The sequence below is a fragment of the Centrocercus urophasianus genome, unplaced genomic scaffold (assembly GCF_019232065.1).
Source record: "Centrocercus urophasianus isolate 14NV4802_14NV808 unplaced genomic scaffold, USGS_Curo_1.0 seq_38, whole genome shotgun sequence".
Classification (NCBI taxonomy): Eukaryota; Metazoa; Chordata; class Aves; order Galliformes; family Phasianidae; genus Centrocercus; species Centrocercus urophasianus.
In genome coordinates, this window is record NW_024884955.1 from 3,896,436 (window position 1) to 3,920,227 (window position 23,792).

A 23,792-nucleotide genomic window follows, 5' to 3' on the forward strand; every position below is an offset into this window, starting at 1 on the left:
CTACGGGGATCTTAGCTTCCATTGTGCTTTACAGAGGTGTGTAACGAAATATTAGAACTCATACGCGAGTTCAACCTGCAAGCAGTATGGTGGGTGATGAAGGCTAATATCTTTATTGTCAAACTCAGGACATACAAGTCAAGAGAATGTGCATCTTAGTTAACATAGAGGCTTTTTGCTTGTGTTTCATATTCTGTATTATTTCATACTCTCTCAGAAATAGGCAATGGCCAGAGGACAGATAATAAGCTGTCTGAGACAGTGCAATGGGTTGTTCTGTTGCATCAGATAGGTTGCCCTCTGCATTTATAATGAGATACTGAGACACAGATTACAGAAGCTTTCAAACCTTTCTTGTTCTTTAATTAATAATAATTATAAATAAATAGATCCTTCTATGAACACACGTGTTGAAAGGTGCCTTTCTGCAGTATAGCACTCCAGAGGATTTTGACTTGAAAATTTTTTGCTGAGACAAGAGCATGTTAGCCCTTTGCAAACTAATGCTGTTGAAAGATGCTCTTCTCTCTTTCATTGAACTGAGATACAGGACTTGATTAGCATCATCTTGTGTCACTTGAAATGAAATTCAAATTTTGCAGCCTAGAAAGCCAGTTGCTTCTTTTGATACAGCCCAGGAAACATGACCTGTGGGTCCAGGGAGGCGATTCTCCCATTCTGCTCCATTCTTGTGAGCCCTCATCTGTAGCACTGCATTCAGCTTTGGGGAGCCCAAAATAAGAGAGAGACAGACCTGTTGGAATGGATCCAGAGGAGGGCCATTGAAATGGTCACAGGGCTGGAGCACATCTCCCTTGAAGACAGACTGAGAGAGTTGGGATTATTTAGCCTAGGAAAGAGAAGACTCTGGGAAGATCTTATTGTGGCCTTCCAAATCTTAAAAATGGCCTATAAGAAAGATGGAGAAAGAGTCTTTACCAGGCTGTGTAACGATACGACAAGAGGAGTGGTTTTAAACTAAAAGAGATTTGGATTAGTTATAAGGAAGAAAATCTTTGCTGTGAAGATGTAGATATGGAATAGTGTGCCTGGGTAGGTTGTGGAGATCCCCACCCTGGAAGCATTCAAGGCCAGGTCAGATGGAACTTAGAGCAACCTGCTCTGGTGGGAGATGTCTGGAGATGTCCCCACCCATGGCAGGGGCGTTGAAGCTAGATGGTGTTTAAGATATCTTTCAACTAAAACTATTCTGTGATCTGTAGGAACTGATAGGGTTCTACTACAAGAATAGAGGAGGGGAGGGGCTTGAGTTTTCTGCTGTGTTTGCACGACAGTGTACAGTAATAGGTATATGCAGTAATGTTTATGTTACATGATGTGAAATTGCTCTAAAGCTTCTACTTGCACCATGACTTTGTTTTCCTGGCTTAAATGTGCTTAATTGAAATAAAACTACAGCAAACAATAATCCTACCATCAAGTCCTCTAATTTAAGAGTGAATTAGAGCATGTTTCCTGGGCTCAGAGATTTAATAGAAGTTAGTTTTGCAACGCTTTAGTTGTATGTATCCTACCACTATTTTTCCTGAACTTTACAAGTTAAATAGAAGCATATGAGAGAAGAGGTTTCTAAGACTGCTGAATTTGGGGCATATGAAAGCTATCCTGGTTTCATGTGCAAGGAAAAGAGGTATGTCTTGGAGAGTGTCATTAGCTGTGCAGTGATGCAGGTAACAGAGAACATTTTGTGTAGTGGCAAACAAAAATGTAGCATATACATGATAACAACTGAGCTATGCTTTTAAGGATACTGATAGAACTATGTTGTTTAATGACCTAATAAATACTGATAGGTCTTCCAAGGCGGAATGACACAGGTAAAGACAAAATGTACAACAGAGTAAGAAATGACACTCGGAGGAGTAGGAAAACTTAGAAAAAGAGAAAGAAAAAGAAAAAAAAAAAAAAAACAAAACCAACAAAAAAAAGTAACGAAACATAACCTGTAAACCAACAGTAACTAGCATTTGTTGCCTTTAAGAACTCACTGTGTTAATATTTTGGCCCACCTTCCAAAGCTAGTAGTTAGAGATGTTTCTAGTGAACACGTCACAAGTCACAATAAAAATCTAGTGCCAGTCTTTGCCAGTGTGTGCTTCCAACTTTCTCCTTGATTTAATCTGTAAACAGTTTTAATCTTACAATTTCTTTTTCTGGTTTCAGTGTCTCTCTTTTGGGGGTGGGGGGAAGGGTAAGGACTTTGAATAATCCTGATGATGTATCATCATTCAAAAGAGTCATAAAAAAAGTCGTTTGGGAAAGTGCTTCTCCTCTAATGGATAGACTTTGGGAACGTGCTTATAAGCAACATTCTGCAGAATTTTTCAATTAGCATGGGAGCCAGTGAAATACAATTCATAGATATTAGGATTGTGTTTCCACCAAGGAGCACACAGGCTGACATAACTGCTTGGCTGTGAGGGGGATATGGGGTCTGGAGGCCATCAAATGACGTTTGTGAGGCCATTGATCATTTTGGTATCAGAAAGGGATTAGAGCCCAGCATTTCTGTATGGCAGTTTGATGCTTGCACCTCTATCCAACAAAGCTGCTGAGGCACTGTGTAGAGCAGTTAATGGATATGGCTTAAAAAAAATAAAGTAGTTTCTTTTTCTACTTTTCTGTTACATGAGTTAAAAAAAAAACAAAACAAAACACAACAACCAACATACCATTCAAGATACATTATATCAAATAAATACATTTTGAATACATTAATCAATAAAGGCATGTAACCTAGAAAGTGCTAATTTTCCAAGAACAATGAGATGTAATTTATCCTATTTCTGCAGCAAATGTCACTTATCTGTATTGGAAGAGTGATGATTGGAGCAATCAAGCTATGGTTTATTTTTTATCTTTTTTTTTTTTTTTTTTTTTTTTTTTTTTTTTTTTTTTTTATTAAAATAAATAATTTTTTTTTTTTTTTTTTATTAAACTATTTTTTTTTTTTTTTTTTTTTTTTTAATAACTTACCAGCCATAAGGTTTCTTTCTTCTTTTCCACACTTGGGTAGTTGAGGCTATGGCTACAAAAGTGTGCAGCAACTTTCTGAATCCTCTCCCACCAGCATAAGTAATGAAAGGCTTAAGGTACTGACCCCTCTAAATAAGCTACAGCTTATATAAAGCAGGGTGTGACCTGTGGTTGCAAGTTATTGTTGTTTTAGTAATATCCTACATAAGCATCTATTTAGGGCTGATATAATTGCACAATATTGGATCTAATTATGACTATTTAGAACTGGTGAATGGCTGAGGAAGGATTATAATCAGTATCCTGGTGTCTTCTCTACTAAGAGAAGAAAACATTCCGGACTGGATCAAACAAAGAAAATGGTCTTTAAGGAGTCAGCGGAAAGCTAGAATCATAGAATCATTTGAGTTGGAAAGGATGTTTAAAGACAATCTGGCCCAACTCCCTGCAGTGAACAGAGACACCCACAGCTCCACCAGTGCTCAGAGCCCGTCCAGCCTGACCCTGAATGCCTGCAGGGATGGGGCACCTGCCTCATCTCTATGCAGTCTGTGCAAGTGCCTCTGACCAACTTCATTTTGGTCAGATGTGTTTATGTCAGCTTACATTTCTGGAGACTGCATGAACAGAAGGCCTGATATAGATGAATATCATATACATATTCTACAACATGGAGTGTACAGTAATCTGCACAGATTTGTAATGTCACTGTAACTCAGTAGCATCGTGACTTTGCATAACATAATCTATTTATGAAAAAGACAGACCTGCCTGAAGGTCTTACAAATCACTTGGTATAACAGAGTCTTTCTTGGAGGCATATGGACCCTTGATTTTCTCATTATCTGTTCCTGACGTGCTTGTCTGTAATAAGTGTTTCTTGCATTACGAGCCATACAGCCCACTGGGAGGGTGTGATTACACAGTCACCTATGCATCAGAGGTTTCTATGAAGAATAGGGGATTGAATAGTGTCTGCCTTTACTTTTACTCGTTTTTATTTATAGTTTGGCATTCTTAATACTTCTACATTTCTCTGTAGCTGTTTGGCGTGGTGTCTTGAGCTGGACTCAGGAGGAAGCTGCAGAGCATCACGTTTTCTGCCATAAGCTCTACCCACTGTAATTACAGGCACTTCTGTGCTCTTTAAGCTGTCATGTTCTTCTGTCCTGCATCTCATGCCAGGACTTATCTAGAAACGTTCCCTGCCAATTTGTCCCAAGAGGATGTTGTGCACCATTTATTGCATACTTTCGATAGACTGTGATAGGTTAGGATAGGTTAGGATAGTGGGAAAAAGTGATCCCTTATTTTCCTTGCCTTAGTTCTTCTACCTTGTGCCTTTTTAATGTCTCTTCTGTTTTCTTTTTTTGTTTCCAGATCCATATCAAGATTGCATGCAACCAAAAAGGCAAATCAACTTTCTGCAGCTTAAATTTGTATTGAAAAGATCCAAACTAAGCCCAGGTAGTAATAACAATTGAGTGAGCACCATATTTTTTATCCATCCCTAGAGAGGCTTGATGGCTTGTTTGCACTTGGATTGATGCAAACCTGGATACATGTACAGACTGGGAATAGGACTTGAGAGCAGCCCTATGGTGAAGGAGTAAGGGATCCTGTTGGACAAAAAGCTGAATGTGAGCCAAAAGTGTGCACTTACAGCCTGGAAGACCAGTGTATCCTGGGCTGCATCAACAGAGAGCTGGCAGTGAGCTAGGAGGGGATTGTCCCCATCTGTTTTGCCCTTGTGAGGCCCCATTTTCAATACTGCATCCAGGTAAGGGGCCCCAGTGTAGGAGGGATGTGGAGCTGTTGGAGTGGGTTCAGAGGAAGGCCATGAAGATGTTCAGAGGCCTGGAGCACCTCTCCTGTGAAGACAGGCTGAGGGAGTTGGGCTTGTTTAGCTTGGAGAAGAGAAGGCTGTGGGGTGACTCATTGTACCTCCAGTACATGAAGGGAGCTTATAGGCAAGAGGGAGACTGATTACTTTCACGTGGTGATAGGACGAGGGTTCAAGGGCTTTAATCTGAAAGAGGGGACACTTAGATTGGATGTTAGGAAGAAAGTTTGTGCTCAGAGAGTGGTGAGATGCAAGAACAGATTGCCCAGAGAGGTGGTGGGTTCCCATTACTGGAGGTGTTCAAGGCTGGGTTGGATGGGGCCATGGGCAGCCTGAGCTGGTGGCAGCAACCTTGCCTACAGCAGACGGTTAGAACTAGGTGATCTTTAAGGTCCCCTCCAATCTAAGCCCTTCTATGATTCCATTTGAAAGTGTGGTTTGGGTGAGGCCTGATGCCTGGCATTGATAGGATCAGGAGCTCTCAAAAGAGACATCTGTATGCAAACACTGTGACAGAAGTGTGGAGCAGGTTCTGCCTGTGGACAACTTGTGTTGTGTTGTGATGATAAATATGTTCTTTGTGTCTAGTGACCATACAAAGTGGTGGGAAAAAAATGTTAGTTACCTCATGTTACTGAGCTTTTATATTAACGCAAGTCTCTTCCTGTGCTTCATGCTACCTGGGAGTTGGTGACATTACTGAGTTGAATATGTATGTGAATTGTCTGCTCCATTGCAGGCCTGTGCCCACAGGCTGTGGGAAGACTTTTCCTAGTCTTTGTTGGCTTTTTTCCCCATTCACAAAGTCACAGGTATCACTAGATGTTGAGCAATGGAGGAAGAAATCCACTTTGTAATGTAAGAAGCTTGTTAAATATAGGAAAAGAAACTTTCCTCAGTCTTGTGATTTCTCATAATATTTTCATGTAATGTATGTTTCGTTACAAAAGAATACAGTTATTTTAATAGCTTTTATTTATTGCTGGTAACTAGAATGAGATTATGAAGAGATTGCATTAATTATTTGATGGAAAAGTCAAAATCTGAAGCTTAATGCAATCAGTAGATTTAATGTAACAGTGAAACTATCTATACAAGGAAAGAAGGTTTATTTCTCTAGATGTCATGACAAAAAGAAAAAAGGAAGTACAGTTAGAGACTAAATAATGAAGTGCTGTAAAAGCAGAGAACTTAACTCTATTGTAATATGAGAGATCATTGTTCCCTATTTGGAGAAGAAAGTCCTGTTGTGATAATGCTGAAATAGGAGACTGACTCGATCGTGTTATGCAGGTGCTACTGCAATGGTTACAAAGCCCTTAACATGTGAAAATTTGTCACAAGAGAAGTCTACTTGCAGCTGTAAGGGCCCAGTCCTGCGGGGTGTGAATTCAAAATAAATTCTTGATCTCTCCCTTGGTGCCAGTCGTGCTAGACTGAAAACAAAACAAAAAATAATTTCATTCAGACATGTATTGTCTTTTCCTGAGATTCCCAAGAAGCAGAACTGCACGATAGCTGGGACACCAATGGGTTACTGAAGACCCAGCGCTGTGTTCACTGAGTTGTTTGGGGTTTGGGGCAGAGAAGCCAGTACTGCAGTTTAGTCTAGAACACACTGATTAAGGTTTGAATCTCTACTTCATGCTTCTGTGTTAGAACTAGATACAAGTTTGGATAGTCAGCACAGAAAATTGGAATGGGAAGACTGATGTTAAAGGTCTGTTGATGATGCTTAACTCGTATCCATTGTGCCAGTAATATGGTTTTATTTTTTTTCCTGATGACCAGAAATTATTTTCCATATTTTGAGTTATCATGTCCAAATATTTCCAGAGCCACAGAAAGTCAGGCTGTATTATAATAAAACAAGCTTTAGGTAATTAATACTCAACACTGAGTGAATTTGTTTTAAAAATAAAAAAGTGTCCAAGGGTTGGGGTAAAAAATAAGAAAAGGTAATAGAACACTTCTGCTCATAGTTTTGAAAAGACAGTTTTCTCCTACTTGGAAGGAGAGCAGAGCAACTTCTTTTTGGGCTGAAACAAAGGGAGCTAAGATGCTATCCTGCTTATTTACTCTAGCTCAGACTTACTTTAGTACTATGGAGGGTATTGTAGATAAAAAGCCAAACAATGAAAGAAATAACAGAGAGACAAAAGAATGTGTGCACATGCTTTCCCAAGAATGCTGTTAGCAGTTTTTAGTTCTTGAAGAAGTTCTTAGGTAGAAAGATAATACATGGTTGAGAAATCATTCATTCTCAGTATGTATTTATTTGGTAGCATTTTGGTGTTAATAAATAGAATATTTATTACACAGAAATGAGAATTTACATGATTTTTTTTAAACTGAGAAACTAACCATGCAGTTGATCATGCAGTTGATCATGCAGTTGGTCATGCAGTTGATCATGCAATGAGTAAATGCTTTCACTTACTGTATCTTGACCTGCTGATTCATCAAAGTCACCAGGAGAACACAGCGGTCCACAGGTTCAGGGAGTGGATTGGCATAGGAGATCTCTATAGTTGCAGCTCTGTTCACTACAACCCGATGAGGAATCTAAATGACAAAGACACTTTTCCCATTATTTACTTATACTTTTCTAGAGTCTCAGTTGAACTATAAGGAGAGCATCTCTTATGTTTGAAGATGAATGAGATTGGTGAGAGTATTGAAATTTAACCCATGGTTGGTATGCTTTCCTAATACTTGAAGCTGGATTTGGACTAGCTAAAGAGTGCTATAGAACCATTAAGGTTGGAAAAGACTTCCAAGGTCATGGTTCCAACCATCCATCTACCACCAACATTGCCCACTAACCCATGTCCTTAAGTGCCACATCTACCCTTTCCTTAAACGCCCCCAGGGACAGTGACTCCATCACTTCCCTGGGCAGCTTGTACCACTGCATCACTGTTCTTTCTGAGAAGAAATTCTACCTTTTGAGCTGCATACAATGTTGTTTTGGTTTTTTTTTCATACCACTTCAGTGAAATAGAGCACTGACTACATAGACATATCATTAAATCTGTCTGATATTTGGGTTGGTGTTATTTCAGGTCACATAATTAATTTGGGTTAAATTGTTAAAACTATATAAACTGGCCCTGATGTAGATTAGAATTCAGGGTTTAACTCTACTCTGGGAGAAGTCAAAATTGTTTGAAGGCAATCTGAACACTTGCCAATAGCTGGAATAAATATGGAACAAAAACAATTCCTGTAAAATCAAAGGTGTGGAACGTGACTGGGAAAGAAGAATGGTAACAAGGCAGATTCAAAGTGGTCTCTCTCATACACTGCCATTTTGAGAAAACATACTTTCTCAGATTAAGCAGGCAAACTTTTAGAACAACAGCTGGAACTGCAGTCAAATTTCATGCATTTATACTCAAATTTTCATCTTAAATACTGAGCTTCAGGAAGGCCCTTTAGTTCTTTCTGTCTATTTAGGGTATCAGTAACAGAATTGTTTACCTTAATGATAATGTTTGTGTCCTCTAAAATGATTGTCTTCTCCACCAGCAGCTTAACCCCATGCATGACTTCACACAAAGCAGTGACTTGGATCCTTTTGTCAGTAGTCAAGTATTTCCCATAGTAAGCATAAGGGATCTTTAACCGGATGTGTTTCTCTGCAATTCAAACATGTATGAACTATTACATTCTGAATGAATACTAAAGAAAAGTGAGTGTTTGAAATTATGAAAGAGAGCAGAAGATAAGACAGCAGGGGTCTGTATATTTCTTCCTTGTGCGGCCAGTTGTGCACTTCCTTCTACTGCAGAGTCTGCTTTAAAGAGCTCATTTCACCCTTACAGTTTGGAATGGAGGATTTGGGCCTGAAGCAGAATTTTCTTATCTGCATTTCACTGGATATCTGTCCCTGTGAGTTTCTACTATTTGGCATATAACTATTTGTTCTCTCTCTATACCCTATTTGTTAACTTCAGTCAAGAAGAAAGCTTGTTCAAGAGATCTTTTTCAAGCATTCTAGTCAGCTACTTATTGTCTTAGTCCTACTACTTTTCTGCTGTGTATGGGGTGTGTGTATGAGAAAGGGGGGGGAGTGTTAATCTCTGCAGCCCCTGGAGATTAAAAACATCTTTATACAACAGGCTTCTTAATTCCTTTATAGAGTAAGATGTGTTCCTATATGTATCGTAATGATCGTGGGCACATATATCATAGAACTGTTTGAGCTGGGAGGGACCCTGAAAGGTCCAACTCCCCTGCAGTAAACAGGGACATTGTGTTGTTTCTGGTGCTCTAATATAGATGTAGCCTTCTTTATAACAACTCACGAAATCTTCATTTCCTGGTTGAACTAGTGCAAGTTTTTAAAGGGAAAAATATTGTGTAAAACCTTGTCATAACAGTGCTGCTGGGAGATGGAATAGGTCAATGTACTGTAAGGCTGATATGGACATTATATCAATGTTTCTTCCTTCTGTTTGCCTTCAGGTCATTTTAATGGCTAAGAAAAGCTGTAGAAATGCTCCTTGGGGTTATTAGCAGTTACCTTGCTTAGAACCGAGATCCACAGAGGTGTTTGCTTTCAGGATCTCTGCCACTGCTCTCCTGGTGTACAGGACACTTGACGCACTGATGTCCACTTTCACAGTCTTGTGGTCAGTGGATAGGTTATTGAGAATTAAGATGAGGTTAATGTCTTTGCCAAACACTGGAGGTTCAGCCAGCTTGAACTTCCCAGCGATCCCAGGGTTTCTCATTGAGTCTGAAGATCTTTCATGTGGGGAAGCGGTGTGTCCTTCTGTAATGCGTGATCCAAATATCTTGGCCAAGGCCTTTTTGTAAACTCTTCTTTCTTCAGAAGAACCTGGTTAAACAAGAGAACCAAGTAAAATTCATACTTTTTTTTTTTTTTTTTTTTTTTTTTTTGCCTTTGGGCCTTCTCTATGTAAAAGCTATCAGAATGACAAAGGGTCTCAGCTCTGTTTTGCCTAGAAATATGAAATACTTAAAAGTTCTTCATATTTTTAGTAGTCTTTTTCTTTTTTCTCATGAAAGTAATAAACATAATGTAACAAGGTGAGTAAGTTACTGAAATGAAATGTCATGCATTTGTTGGTGGATTTTTTTGTGTGCAAGATTTCTTTTTCTTTGATCAGAGTACGCAGTAGCGTTGTAGGTGTCACTGCTAATCTGATGGTAACCAGCCTCTGTATTAAATGTGCTTGCACTAAAACCTTGCAGAGGGAAGTACTCAAATACAGCCACTGACTCTGAGCAGCAAGCCTTAACTCTTATTTAAAGACACATCTCCCTTCAGAAATTAGGCATCTAAAAATATTCCTGCAAACATATAGCTAAGTGGTTTTCAACAGTTGCTCTTTCGTTTTCTTAAGTACAGATGAATGACACGTACTGCCTTTCCTGTTTCCCAACTGTTTTGTTTTCAGAATCCAGTACTGTGAAGACTGAGTCTACAGAGAGTGCAAACACATAACAGCTGGTTAGCTGATGGCACAAGAGAGCATAGTTTGGTGAATAAGTCAGACAGGAAGGCTGAGTCACCACTCATGGGAGCAGGGTAAAATGGGGTCTTCAAAAAGAAAAGATGAAGAGTTGGAATGGACACAGTAGTGTTTATTTGAGAGAAACTGAGTGTGGTCATAAGGGGATAGATGTCTAGAATTAGAAGACTAGTTTAACGTATTTGATTAGAGACTTGGTGGTTGTCCTCACCTCCCTGCCAGGTAAAGGAGAGTGTTACTATTTACTAATCTAACAACTTCCAGTATTACAATCAATGGATTCTAAGACTTCTTTTGAAAATTTGGATTTGTCTGCCTCTGCTAGTAAAACACAGAGTTCTATTTTTTGTATATATTTCATTTTGTGATTTTGTGTGAGAGACTGAAATATATTTAGTGTCTGTCATAGTAAGGATGCTAGCAAGTACACAAAAACAGAAATATAATACTTGCTGTATTAGGAAAATAGTCTGACAACAGAAATGTTTTCTAAAGGAATCTGAGAAATACCCAAGCTAAACAGGCTACCCATCCTACTCCCAGGAGTTCAGAAAGGCATAAGTTATGATAACAAACTCTACCTTCTGGATATTTGTAGTTATAAGTGATATCCACACGGGAATTGCTGCCAACAGCTTTGGTGCTGATAAACCTGCCGATTATTTCAGTATCACAATAAACTCTTTTCTTAGTTCCATCATTGTATACAATCCATCTGTTGCAATCAGCATTCACCTCTGTGTACACAAATAAGGTGTCGTAATCCAGATCTACATCGCCTTCTTTGATGGCTACAACAGATGCAGGGCCGCACTGGAATAATCCTAAGGCATGAAAAAAAGTGTAAACTTGGTTAATCGTACTCAGTTTGGGGAAGGAACGTTAAGTCATTACACTGTTACCTTTGCTTTGTTCCTGTGGAGTCGCATCTAAAACCTGCCATCCATTGTATCGTGTTCCCAGATCTGGGCGAATGAACCAGCTTTCATTCCAGACATGATAATCCCTAGAGACAGAGTACAATGTCTAGAAAGCATAGTAACATAGAGGCATAGAGGCTCAAAGATTGAAAGGTGCAGGGAATTGTTGTTTTGTCTTTTTTTTTTTTTTTTTTTTTTAAAGATTGTATAAGACTTGACGTAAGTTGTCTGTTTACAGCAGCTCACTGCTTTTCATGAAGTACAGACTTACTGCCTGCTGTTGAGTTGTAGGCCTCTCTAATAAAACGAGAACAAAAGCAATGAGTATGCAGAACTGAACAGTTTACTTTGGGGGTAATAGGAAAGATTTAGGCCTTGGATATGGACAGTGTTTGGGGATTGAGCTTGGTAACCTTCAGATGTGAGGGCTACAAGTTAAAAAGAAATTTGGGACAGCTACACTCAAATTATTCATAACGTTGAATGGTTCATCTGTAGTTGTGTGTAGCAGGAAGTGATTAGAAAAAATCTAGGAACAGCATGTGATCATAGTGATCCTTTCCCTGATGTACATGCCTAGTTTCTAGCAGTCAGAAAATTAGGGACTTTCTGAACTAGAAGTAACACTGAAGAGGAGAACTCCCCTTGACCTGCCGACCACTTTTTTTTTTTTTTTTTTTTTTTTTTTTTTTTTTAAATGATATCTTGAGGGATATCTTGAGCCACAAAAGCACACTGCTGGTTTATGGTCAACCTGGTGTCCACTAGGACACCTAGGTCCTTCTCTACGGAACTCTCTTCCAGCAGGTCAGCCCCCAACCTGTGCTGATGCACACAGTTATTCCCCAGGTGTAGGACCCTAAAATTGCCCGTATTGAACCTTGTAAGGTTCCTCTTTATCTAATTCTCTAGCCTGTCCTGGTTTTGTTGAATGGCAGCACAACCTTCTGCTGTGTCAGCCATTCCTCCCAGCTTTGTATCATCAACAGGCTTGCTGAGTGAACACTGAGTGAACATTCTGTCCCTTCATCCAGGTCCCCAGTGGATATGTTGAACAAGACTAGACCTAGTGCCAACTACAGGCCTTCAAGTAGGCTCAGCACCATTGATCACAAACCTCCAAGCTCTGCCAATCAGCCAGGTCTCAGTCCACCTCACTGCCCACTCATCTCTTTCACGCTTCCTAAGCTTAACTAGAAGGATGTTCTGAGAGACAGTGTCAAAAGCCCTGCTGAAGTCAAGATAGACAACATCTACTGCCCTCTGCTCATTTATCCAGATAGTCCCAATATCACAGAATGCTACCAATGATCAAGCATGATTCTCCCTTACTGAATCTCTGTTTACTTCCCCTGATAACCTTATTTTCTTCCACCTGCAAACTGTATTTGAATTATCTCTTATTTTTTCCCGTAAAGTGAAAGGCTATCTAAAGGAGTGCTGAAAATCTTACTGGGGAGGCTCCCTAAGGAGGATGACATTCAAAGCTGAGAAGCGGAAGCTTTGAATGTGCGATGAAAGAAAGTTATTGTAGCAGTAAACTAGTCAAGAATGTGGAAGGTACAGAGTTGCATTATCACAAACAGGCTGCTTAAGAGTCAGTAAGAGACTTTGAATCTGGTATATTGTCAGTGGAAGCATTTTACGTTTTTATGAAAGTTGCAGTTAGTTTGATGTACGGGACTGAAAAAAAAAAGTTGTTTTTTTTTTTGTTTGTTTGAAGTAAATGTTTCCCCAGAACAATGGAATATAGTTTTACATGGTATTGGGAGATGCAAAAACTTATATTTACCATGTGGAATCCTTGCTGATATTAAGACTTTTTCCAGAGCTGTCGTAGTACTTATCGATGCTCAGGTTTCTATCCACATCGTGGGCAGAGTTAAAATTGGATACCAAACGAGTCGGGATCCCCAAGCACCTCAGAACTGAAATACATTAAAAACAAACAAAAACAAAACAAAAAAACCCAACACTTTTGTAATAGATTATAATACATTATGTGTCTGAGATTTAAAAAAAAGTTATCAAAATATTTGATTCTTCAGGATGCCTTCAAAGCACTGTTCCTTTTTATAGAATTAACTGCTTTGTAGGTTTGAAAAAACCCGAGGTCATGAAGTGCCTCTGTTTCACCACAGTCCTTTACCCTCGGTGCTTACCTGTACACATCACACCTGCAAACACCCAGCACTGGCCGTACTGAACAGGCCTGTAGTTATCCTGACGCCATTTCTGGAGGATTACTACGCTGCCATCCCATCTGGATGGATTCTCATGTGAGTGGAAACTTCCTTGCCACTTTCCCAGGAGAACTCCGTTATCATTATCATTTCCATTGATCTAAAAACAGACAGAACAGTCAAAAGCAGTTGTGTGTAATATACCATACATAGGGTAACTAATGCATTCTGCTTTTGTATAGAGTAAGTTGTCCATTTCTTACCATAGAACTAATGACTCGACCCACATATTTAGGATCTCCTCTTCGAGCTACATCAACAGCTGGATCCTGACGATAGTATAGACTCAGATCAAGCATGGTGAGACAGATGTTTAGGAGGTGATCTTGAAACTGTGATAAGGTAGGAGGAATTTTTAAGAAAATAGTTACGCTAACGTGATCAGAGCAGATTCCACTATAGTTCCTCCTTTCTGAGGTATTCCAGACCAAAGATTATAGGGACAGTGAGGAATAAAGTCAGTAGTGTGCAATTCACACTACAGTATTGGCTAAAGCCAAGGATATCTAAACAAACCCTAAGTTTGGTGTAGTGCCTTTGTCCATCAGAAGAAATTACTTCTGTAAAACTGAAACTGGCAAGCTTATTCTGTCTGCAGTTACTGGATTCCCTGGAGTTATGTTGGTGTCATTTCTAGCCGGTTGTAACTTCATTAAAAACAATGGGTGTCTTGGAGCCCCATGAAAATATTTTCATTTGTACTGTGGATACTCTGCTCACAGATAAGCTCTAAAAATGTGTATGGAGCTCACAGTACTTGTAGAAGACAACACTAGCTGCAGTGCTATGCTAAGCTCTCAAGCCAAAGTCATGGTAGGCACACAGCGAGCACACCACAGGCAGAGCCGGCCAGGTTTGTCCAGTTTGCATATAAATATATATTACTTATCAAAGAAGCAAACAATGGTAAGTTAAAATGATATTGGAGACAAATGAAGTTTCTACAGCTTACCTGTCCGTAGTACCATCCTCTTGCTTCAATGTACTTTGCATTGCCCACAAAAATAATTCCATTTTCATTTAGAACATATTCCTGTCTCTCATTTTCATTAGGTATGTAGACATCATCACCTGAAAACCAAGTTGTACATGCTTTTACACTTAAAAATGGGGAAACTTGCAACCTTTAAAAAGTGTTTCTATCATGGCCTGAAGTGTGGAATTTGCTTTACTATTTGGAAAACCACATCTCAGTGTTATAACTCCCTGGACACGTGCAGTTCAGTGAAAATTCCTTGTTATTGTATATGTCCTGGTGGAAGGAAAAAAATATATATTCATTATTACTGTGACTGTTTTCCTCAGTTTTAGTATAGCCTTTTGGTATTATACAAGTGTTGCCTGTCTTTGTTTCAATTTTGTGGGGAAGATGGAAAAAGTTCCAGCTGGCTCTCTGGAGTTTTATGCTTTGTTGGAGTAGTTAGAAAAGACATTTGAAAATAATCATGCAGATAATATTTTCCTTTATTTTCCAGTCATGTTCATCTTGTTTTAAAAGTCTCAAACAAAGACTTGCCTGATCCAAACAACTGTCAGAATGTTATTAGGAAAGCCTGTTGAACTGTTCTTTGCTACTCATTGGTTGCCCTATTCTGACAGTGTGTAGCTTCTGCAGGAGCATTGGCTTCCCACAGATTTTTAGGTTGATTTGTTCTCTCTTTATGTAGTACTGTCTGCTTGGTTCTGTGTTTAATATCATAATATTGAAAATCATTTTCAGAAACTTCAGGATTTAAGAAAATATTTATAAAAGTTTTCTTGTTCTACTGAGTCAACTTCTTTACCTTCCTAAGGGAACTTCCCTTCCCTTCCTTCCTGCAAGTAAAAAGATTGTGTCAGAATCCCAGAATGGCTGAGGCTGCAATCTTGGAGAGATTTCCCTTTATTAAAGTTTTGTAAAGACATTTAATATTAAAACATCATTTCATACATGAATTAATAAGTTTATTGTTTATTTTACCATTCTTAGAAGATGGAATTTCCTGTTTCCAAATTCTGTATCTATTTTAGAAATGTAATCTGTGAAATTAATTGCTTCCTGTTGGGTAAACTAAAAATTTTTAAGTAGTTTTTTTCCTATCCAAAAGACTTTTTGTGTTTTCAGTCATGGTAGTAACGCTGCTCCAAACATGTTATACTCCATAATTTCTGTTCAGGATTGATTAACTGAAAGAATAGCCCAAGTGAGGTCGCATTAGCTTCTGGTGCAGTGATATTAATATGTATACATCTGAGGAGGTATTTCCTCTTAGACAGTTTTAGATTGCATTTGTCTTTTCAGGGACATTTTACTTTGGTTCTCATCATTTGACCTGTAAGTACTTCCATATCCCTCATGATTTCCATCTGAAACCCTGACTGCTTTAAGTATTCATTTACAGACATTACAGTGTATGAATTAATTCCTGTCTTTTCCAGCTTAATGACTAAGCTCCTACGTGGAAATGTATCTACAGTCATTTGCAGGGAACATAATTTTTCTATTTCCCTTTTACTATGGCACTTCCTATAGTGGTAATGTATCCTCAAATTGAATCTGTTCTTGTCTCTCAGGAGCAGGAACTTATTTAGCCACATCCTACTTGAAGGATACTTGTTTTTGTTTAGCAGTGGTCATTGCATGGTCAGGTAAATCCAGAGGGCTTTTCAGCAAAATCATTAGTTTTTAATTATAAGGACATTACTTTATCATCTGGCAACAATTTATCTTGTCTTACAAGCTCTCTTAACCTTAGAGTGATATAGGTTCTGTTATCTTAGAGGATATAGGATTCTGTTACGTATTTGCAAAATCTGAGTTTAGGAATTTGCATTTCTTCTGCAGCATGCTGAGGCTGCAGAAATTAAAAAGGTGAGCAGCAAGAGAAGGCCCTTTTCAACCCGTGAAGAAGATGTGGGAAGTACCAGTCTTCACATTAGTCCTCTATCAGTTTTTATAAGGATAGATGGGCTACTATCTCTGCAGATAACATATACAAGAGCAGTATTACTTTGATTTTGGTGTGAGTAAAGGGCATTACTGTATGCTTGCTTTATTTTCTGAAATGTACATGTGCAAATGAAAGTCTCTTAGCTCTCATCTACAGAATATGCGATCTGCTCAGTCCTGAAGACAGTCTGTAGTCATCCCATAGAGCACATTTCATTAAAAAGGTGAGAGAAAGTGGTGCGTTTTTAATGTAGTGAAACAAGATCTGTGAATGCATAGCTGAGATATAGCAACCCAAAGAAAGCCAGCTTGAAGGAGCAAGCTAATAGATAGTTGCATTCAAGAGAAAAGTCATCAGCACCTACCTGGGCACCAAGGATTGAAAAGAATCACAAACTGCCCCAGGAATCTGGAGAAGATCTTGTTCCCTGAGTTTACCTGGAGGATGAGATTGTATCGTCCAATGATGGCATTAGCTGGGCTAGATATTATAAAGGTCATATGTCCAGACTCACTGGGTCCCTGGGCAGCACTCCAGCCACTTGCTCCCACCTCAGAGAGGTTAAATACAGCTCTTGTACGATGGGATTCTGAGGGGGCTGGTCCTGCCAGAAAGATGAGGCAATTAGTTTACATTCTAAAGGGTTACTTCAGTATTAACCTCACACTTAGGCTACAAAGGTTCCACGCGGAGGAACATATTGTGGGGGGAAGAAGTGTTAGAAATGCACAAAGAAAATTTGCATCTCTAAGCATAATAGCAAGTTGGCAAAATAGAAAGGAGAAACACCATCCAGAGGGACCTGGACACCCTGAAGAATTGGGTAAATGAGATTCTCTTGAGCTTTAACAAGGGCAAGTGTAAGTTGCTGCACTTGGGTTGAGGCAAACCTGGATACGCACAGAGTAGCGTCTGTCTGCTCTGAGAGCAGACCTGCTGGAGGAGGACTTGGGAGTCCTGCTGGATGAAAAGCTAGACGTGAGCCAGCAGTGTGTGCTTGCAGCCTGGAAGGCCAATAGCATCCTGGGTGGCATCAACAGAGGGTGACAGTGAGCAGGGAGGGGGCTGTCCCCATCCACTCTGCCCTCATGAAGCCCCACCTGCAGTATTGCATCCAGGCCTGTGGTCCCCAGTGTAGGAGAGATGTTGAGGTGTTGGAGTGGGTCTAGAGAAGGGTGATGAAGATGCTCAGAGGGCTGGAGCACTTCTCTTGTGAGGACAGGCTGAGGGAGTTGGGCTTGTTCAGTTTGGAGAAGAGAAGGCTCCAGGGAAACCTCATTGTGCCCTCCAGTACAAGAAGGGAGCTTACAGGCAAAAAGGAGACCAAATATTTCTACAGTCTGATACTGATAGGACGGGGAGGAATGGCTTTGAACTCTCCAGAGGCATTCAAGACTGGGTTGAATGGGGCTCTGGGCCCTGATCTGGTGGGTAGCAACCAACCCACAACAGGGGGTTGGAACTGGATGATCTTTAAAGTCCCCTCCAATCTAAGCCATTCTGTGATAATAAGGGGAAACTACAATGAATAGTGCTTACAGCTTTGTGAGTGTGGAGTAATCTAAGGGAGCATTACCTATTTCAGTGACAAAGGCTAGGCTCTCCCCAGGGTACTTTTGTCTGTTGAAGTACAGAGTAATAGTGAAGGGTTGTCCACGCCTCACGGTCAGCTCAGTGTTGGCATATCTGTCAGTATGGTGTGCGCTTGCATTTACTGAAGGCTGCCAGCTAATATGTGTTGGTTTCAGTTCTGTAAATTAAGAGAAAATATTAAGAAGCTGACAGCATGAGAACAACTCATTTCCTGCCAAGTAGAACGATGAGATTGGCAAGAGCAGTTATCTTTTATTGGAAGAAGGACAGATAAAGAGCAGATGGTCAACTAAATTGATGAAGTCTAGTTGTTAATAACAGAAGAATTGTGCTTGTATTTTGTTACTGGACAAACACCAAGATAACAAATACTTCCTAGTACCTATATACAGATTTTATGCTGTTTTTTTGACTGAAAAGTTTATGGAAGCAAATTACAGTCTTTCCAAAGTCAGCACCAAATGAAGTGGCTACTATCTACACTATCCACTTTTCAACATATATGTTTCAGTTTTCCAGAGATGTCTGTTAGGATGTCTGTCTTACCTTTCCTGCTTACATTTTGGTGCCATCTGGACTAGAGTATGGAAAGATGCATAGTGAGAGAAGATCTGTCTTTAAAGAATGAATAAGAAATACTTGTGGACACATTTGCAGTATCCAGAGGGGGGGGACTGTAAGAAAGAAGGGGACAAACTCATTAGAAGGGTGTGTAGTGATAGGAGAAGGGGAAATGGTTTCAAACCAAAGGAGGAGATATTTAGATTGAATATAAGGAATATGTTTTTTTTTACAATAAGGGCAGTGAGGCACTGACACAGGTTTCCCATCCATCACCATCTCTGGAGACACTCCGAATCAGGCTGGAGGGGGTTTGAGCTCCTGATCAAACTGTGGGTGTCTCTCTTCATTGCAGGGAGTAGGACCAGATGGCTTTTAAAGATTCCTTTCAGCTCAAACGATTCTATAATACACTGGATCTTTTGACACAGAAAGTCATCTGGCTAAGCTTAGCACTGTCCAAAATTACAAGTGGATGGTTGGGATTACTGTTCTAGCAGGTTTTACCTTCATCATGTCCTAGACTAATTCTGATGACTTCTAATGTGCTTGGAGTTCTTTGATGACAAGTGGCCCCCTCCACACATACTCTTATCACAGTCTATTGTATAAAATCCACAAGGCAGTGTTTGCCACCTTAAAAGCTATACTAGCATCGAAGCATATATGCTTAATGAATACGTGCATTATGTAAGTAAGCATATATATATACTAGCATAAAAGCAAGTATGCATATGATTCTCCTAGCAGGAATGTTTTCCCTTCTCTTGCTCATGCTTCAATGCAACGCTCAAAATGGGAAAGGATGGATTAAGGCCTGTGGCACAATGCCGTATTATGGTTGAGATCTTCAGACAAGCTTCCAGTTCTGTCTCATACCATACATTGTACCATATAGCACAGCAACAAAGTACTAAGTCAGATCTGAAACAATACAGCTGCATCTTAAAATACAATCAACATACAAACTTTGAAGAAAGATTAAGAGCAAAATCTACCTTAATCTGTAAAAAAAAAAAAAAAAAAAAAAAAAAAAAAGTATAATAATTCAAGAGAGAAGAGTATTTTGTTCGTAGTCTGACATCACAAAGAAGTAATGTGAGTAAGCACTGACAAACTGAAAGAAACAGTATCACACATTTCTGGGATGTCAACTGCATTAAGCATTTAGCAAAGCAACATTTAAAAAAATTGACTTGAAAACTTGTCTTCCACAATTGAATAAAAGATAGTACTGCTTTCCAATTGTCCAGATCACCAGTCATTATTTTAAACATTGATAAACACTGATAAACATTGATTTTGGTGAATAGGAAGCAGAGATATTGTCATTACTAGGGTTTTAAGGCTTTTTTGAATTCCCATCTGTAGAGTTCATGCTCGCAGCTTGCTAATGTTGGATTACACAAATTTTCTTCATACAAAATAAAGTAGAATGTTTTTGAAAAAGCATTTAAAAATAGAGTTTATATAGATTTAGGTGTGATGCCTTTGAAGTGATGGGAATTTTTTTTTTCTCTCTCCACAAAAACAACTCCCGTTAAGCTGAAAATAATTTTCAGACAGTCCTGGTAATGACAATAAGACACTGAAAATGAGTTGCAAATGGTAGTATGAAATTTCCTCTAAATAAAAAAAAAAAACTGTGCAGATTTCTACAGGGCATGTATCATAAGTAACCAGTCCTGAAGGGAAGCAACTGACGCACAGAACTCACCTGCCATCCCCTCAGCTTATGTGAATTGCATACGCCTTCTACTTTGTTCTTCAAGGGCGTCCAATTTGCGCTATTCAAAAAACGAAGAAACCCAGCAATCTTTGTGTACCGCCAACTGAAATTCACGAAGAGGAATAGGTACTTAGCAGCTGTTATTAATACATGTAGACTTGTCAAATGAATTAATTAGTTGCTATAATAGAAGTATGTCTAATGCCAATGTTCCTGTACAATGTGGGTGTAATTACGGGAGGAGATACCAAAATTATTTACTCAGAGGAAATGCATTCTCCCAAATTCCAAGACGAGTAGAACTTCCTACAAAGAATAATGGGTGTGCCACGAATAAGTTATCTTCGGGGATGAGGAAATAGGGAGTGTGGTGGGACATACAAACCATATGAAGGAAAAGAGGCATTTCCTGATGACTTAACTTCCAGGTTGGTTAATGTGACTTCTGGTTTTGAGACCGTGCCCCCTGCCCTAGGTGAAATGATAAATTCCCACTAGAAACAAATATATGTCTACATGTTTTGTTAGCCAGCTCCATATTATCTATTTAAACAGAAATTTTCTTTAGAAAAAAAAAAAAAAAGCAAAACAGACCCACAAACCCAGACCCCAAATTATTAACCACGAATACTTTCTATCAGTGCAAACTTCAAAATTTACTTAAAAAGCATGCAGTTAATAATTGTTATGTTTAAATTTCTCATCTCCACTGATCATGTTTAGTGCTCAGTAAAGACTAAAAAAAAAAAAAAAAAAAAAAAAAAAAGAAATTAATCTGAATTTTTAAATTACAGCAAAAAATAGAAAATAAGCAGAAATTATGATCTTTTTCTAAAATTAAATATATATATGTGTGTATATACATATTTTATATTTATTTAAATATATATACATATACACACGTGTGTGTATGTATGTATATATAAGTATGTATATGTGTATATACATATATATGTATATATATATATGTGTAGGCTTGTCACATCTTTCTGTGAAACTTGGCTTTGATAGCATGAAAACTAGAAGAGTACTTATATGACTTTCATGCCTGTCCAGTCTTGAAAGAAAAACACTAAAGCTTTTCATACTTGGCAGCACTGTATCTGCTATGACAGTGTATATTTTCACTTACATTATAATTCAGACGTCCTTCCTCTTCTTGGAAGTTCCTGGGATATTCAGGCTCTCAGAACTTGTTCCAGGAGTCTCCTTGAATGGATTTGATTGCTTTTCAGAGCTGCTTTAGTTAGTCTTTTTCTCTTCTCCTTAATTCATAGTCCTTGGAAACCATAAGAGCCACAAGCCTCTGATGTTACCTGATCTTCACACACAGTCCTAGTGATGAACCGCATCAACCAGTTCTTAAGTTCAGGTGTTCAGTACTTACAGTGATTGCTTCAGACGCTTCACACTGCTCCCTCTGGAGCATGACTAGTTCCTTTCTACTTCCTTACTACTCACATAGGCAATTAAAATTCACACCACTTTTTCTGTCTCGGCTGCATCCACCTCCTTTACCTCTTGTGACGTACCCACTGTGGTGTTCACCAAGCCATCCTAAACTTTCATAGTGTCCTACATCCTAAACCAGCACCTGACGGTCGACACCTTCACCACACCAAAGCATTAGCAGCCACTTTTGTAATCCCTTTGGAATGCAGCGGTCATGGTTCCTATGTGACTAATGACTTAATAGTGTCACAGGTGTTTTTCCTAGCTCAGTTCCACCCACCTATCATCCAAAATAGTAAAAATATTTTATTCCTTCTTTTCCGTAGTTTCGTGGCCTTGAAATTGCCCTTCAGTTTTCCAACTTTCCAGTGTAAACCTAAACTTACATTTTTCTTGCCTCCTCAATAATTTGTTGTTTGTGTATTGTGCTATCATGACCTCAGATTAGCCTTATTGCACCTTAAACTCATGTTGTTGCTAGTCTTTTCTAGAAAGTATAAGTTCCACAAAAACATTGCAGAATCCTATCTACGAGTCTGTATCCCAGTAGGCACACATTTAATTAGATGTGTTAACTTTATGCACATGTGAAGTGTTGCAAGGGAAGGGTGTTGCCTTTCTTTAATTCCCCTAGACGTTCACCAGATTCTGTCATTTCTGCTAGTGCAATTTGCTTGACTTCACCTGAATCTGGTTGTTTTCATTCATCTAAAAAGAAGTTGAAATTCTGAGTCAAAGTCTGTCCTTGAGCTTGAACTTCCATCATTTGGTCTTTGTTCCTGCAAGTTTTAAGGAACATCAGGAGAAAATCTGTGGGCTATTTGTACAACTTCCTGTAGCTATGTGGTTATGCAGCCAATATAATGATGTACTAATGTCATGTGTCTGGCACTGGTAAGTTAGATGGCTGCTGGTGCCCTCCTCAAGTACTTTTGCAGGGTATAGGTACAAGGCAGGTTCTGCAGTCCAAAGTACAATAGAGCAGTAGCATGACTTCTCATTCACTTCATCTACACAGTTCATTTTTCAGTCAGAGATTGACTTAGTGTTGCATAATTATCAGCCATAAAGTAAATCACTTAATGGGCTACACCTAGCTCACTTGTTCCAGGAATCTTGCTTCTAGCTTCTGCTTCCTCACAAACTATTTAATCACCTTCCAGGTAGAGTTGCATTGAAAGAACATCTACTGTTACACATACTGTTTAGCAACAGGAATTCAAGATGTGGAATTCATAAGTTAAGTTAATTATGCAATTTTTAAAGGAAGGCTAAGGCACCTTTTATTAAGACGAGCCTTTTTTGCTACCATTTTTGGCCCTCACAACAGTCAAACAAATTTGGATGCATTCTTTGTTCGCACCAGTTTTTTCACGTCTGTGGTCTGCACCTATCTGCCATTAAAAGTTTAACTAAGGTATACTGAACTTGATCTCAACATTACTGGACTCCGTATTTAATATATTATTTGCTGATAGAGGTGGCTTCCTAACACACAAACTATAGTGATAAATTCTAGTTTTTCCAGAGTTAAAATACCCCTGACCTAAGATTACTCTCCCTCTGATTCGCGAAGAGTATCAGTGAGTACAAAACAGCAGCATGCAAAAAGAACCTCGTATACGTTGAACTGGGCAATTATCCTAACATTTTTACCAAGTTGCTCTCATACTGGACGTCATCCAAATTGCTTTTCCTGTGCCTCACTTGGCCACTGTGATTTGGCAGAAAAGAAAAATGTCATGATACTTACTCATTATTGCTAAAAAGACTGGCCAAAATTGTGTAAAGCATGCACTTAATCCTGGCTACTTTCTAGTATCATGATTGCAATGAAAGGAAACACCACTTTGCAATTGCACTGTATAAGGCTTTGAATGTGTAAAAATATGTTTATATTTGTGTAGAAACAGCCAGAGTCAGAAGTAATGATTTCCAAACAAAAGCAGACACAAGTCAAGCAAACAGTCTCTGAGTAGAAGGTAAGATATTCTGTTTAATTAACATGGATGTGCACAGT

General features: G+C 38.9%; 1 protein-coding gene across 1 annotated transcript; it reads right to left on the reverse strand.

The window, feature by feature from the left end:
* Positions 1-6,125: 6,125 nt before the first annotated feature.
* On the reverse strand, positions 6,126-20,315 carry LOC122167588 (protein-glutamine gamma-glutamyltransferase 6-like). The gene is made up of 13 exons (XM_042832269.1): positions 20,309-20,315; positions 18,014-18,187; positions 16,802-17,041; positions 14,460-14,578; positions 13,711-13,839; positions 13,427-13,607; positions 13,057-13,192; positions 11,247-11,350; positions 10,926-11,168; positions 9,369-9,686; positions 8,324-8,481; positions 7,281-7,405; positions 6,126-6,276 (listed from the first exon to the last, which is right to left on the reverse strand). Exons 1-13 carry the CDS (start codon positions 20,313-20,315, stop codon positions 6,126-6,128), a joined length of 2,085 nt encoding a protein of 694 aa, XP_042688203.1.
* Positions 20,316-23,792: the final 3,477 nt, after the last annotated feature.

Excerpts from the sequence above, each read along its gene's own strand:
- LOC122167588 (XM_042832269.1), bottom strand. Across the intron at positions 11,351-13,056 it reads ATCAGCAAGGATTCCACATG|GGATTATCATGTCTGGAATG; the intron begins GTAAATATAAGT and ends CTCTGTCTCTAG. Across the intron at positions 8,482-9,368 it reads GGATCTCGGTTCTAAGCAAG|AGAAACACATCCGGTTAAAG; the intron begins GTAACTGCTAAT and ends TTTGAATTGCAG.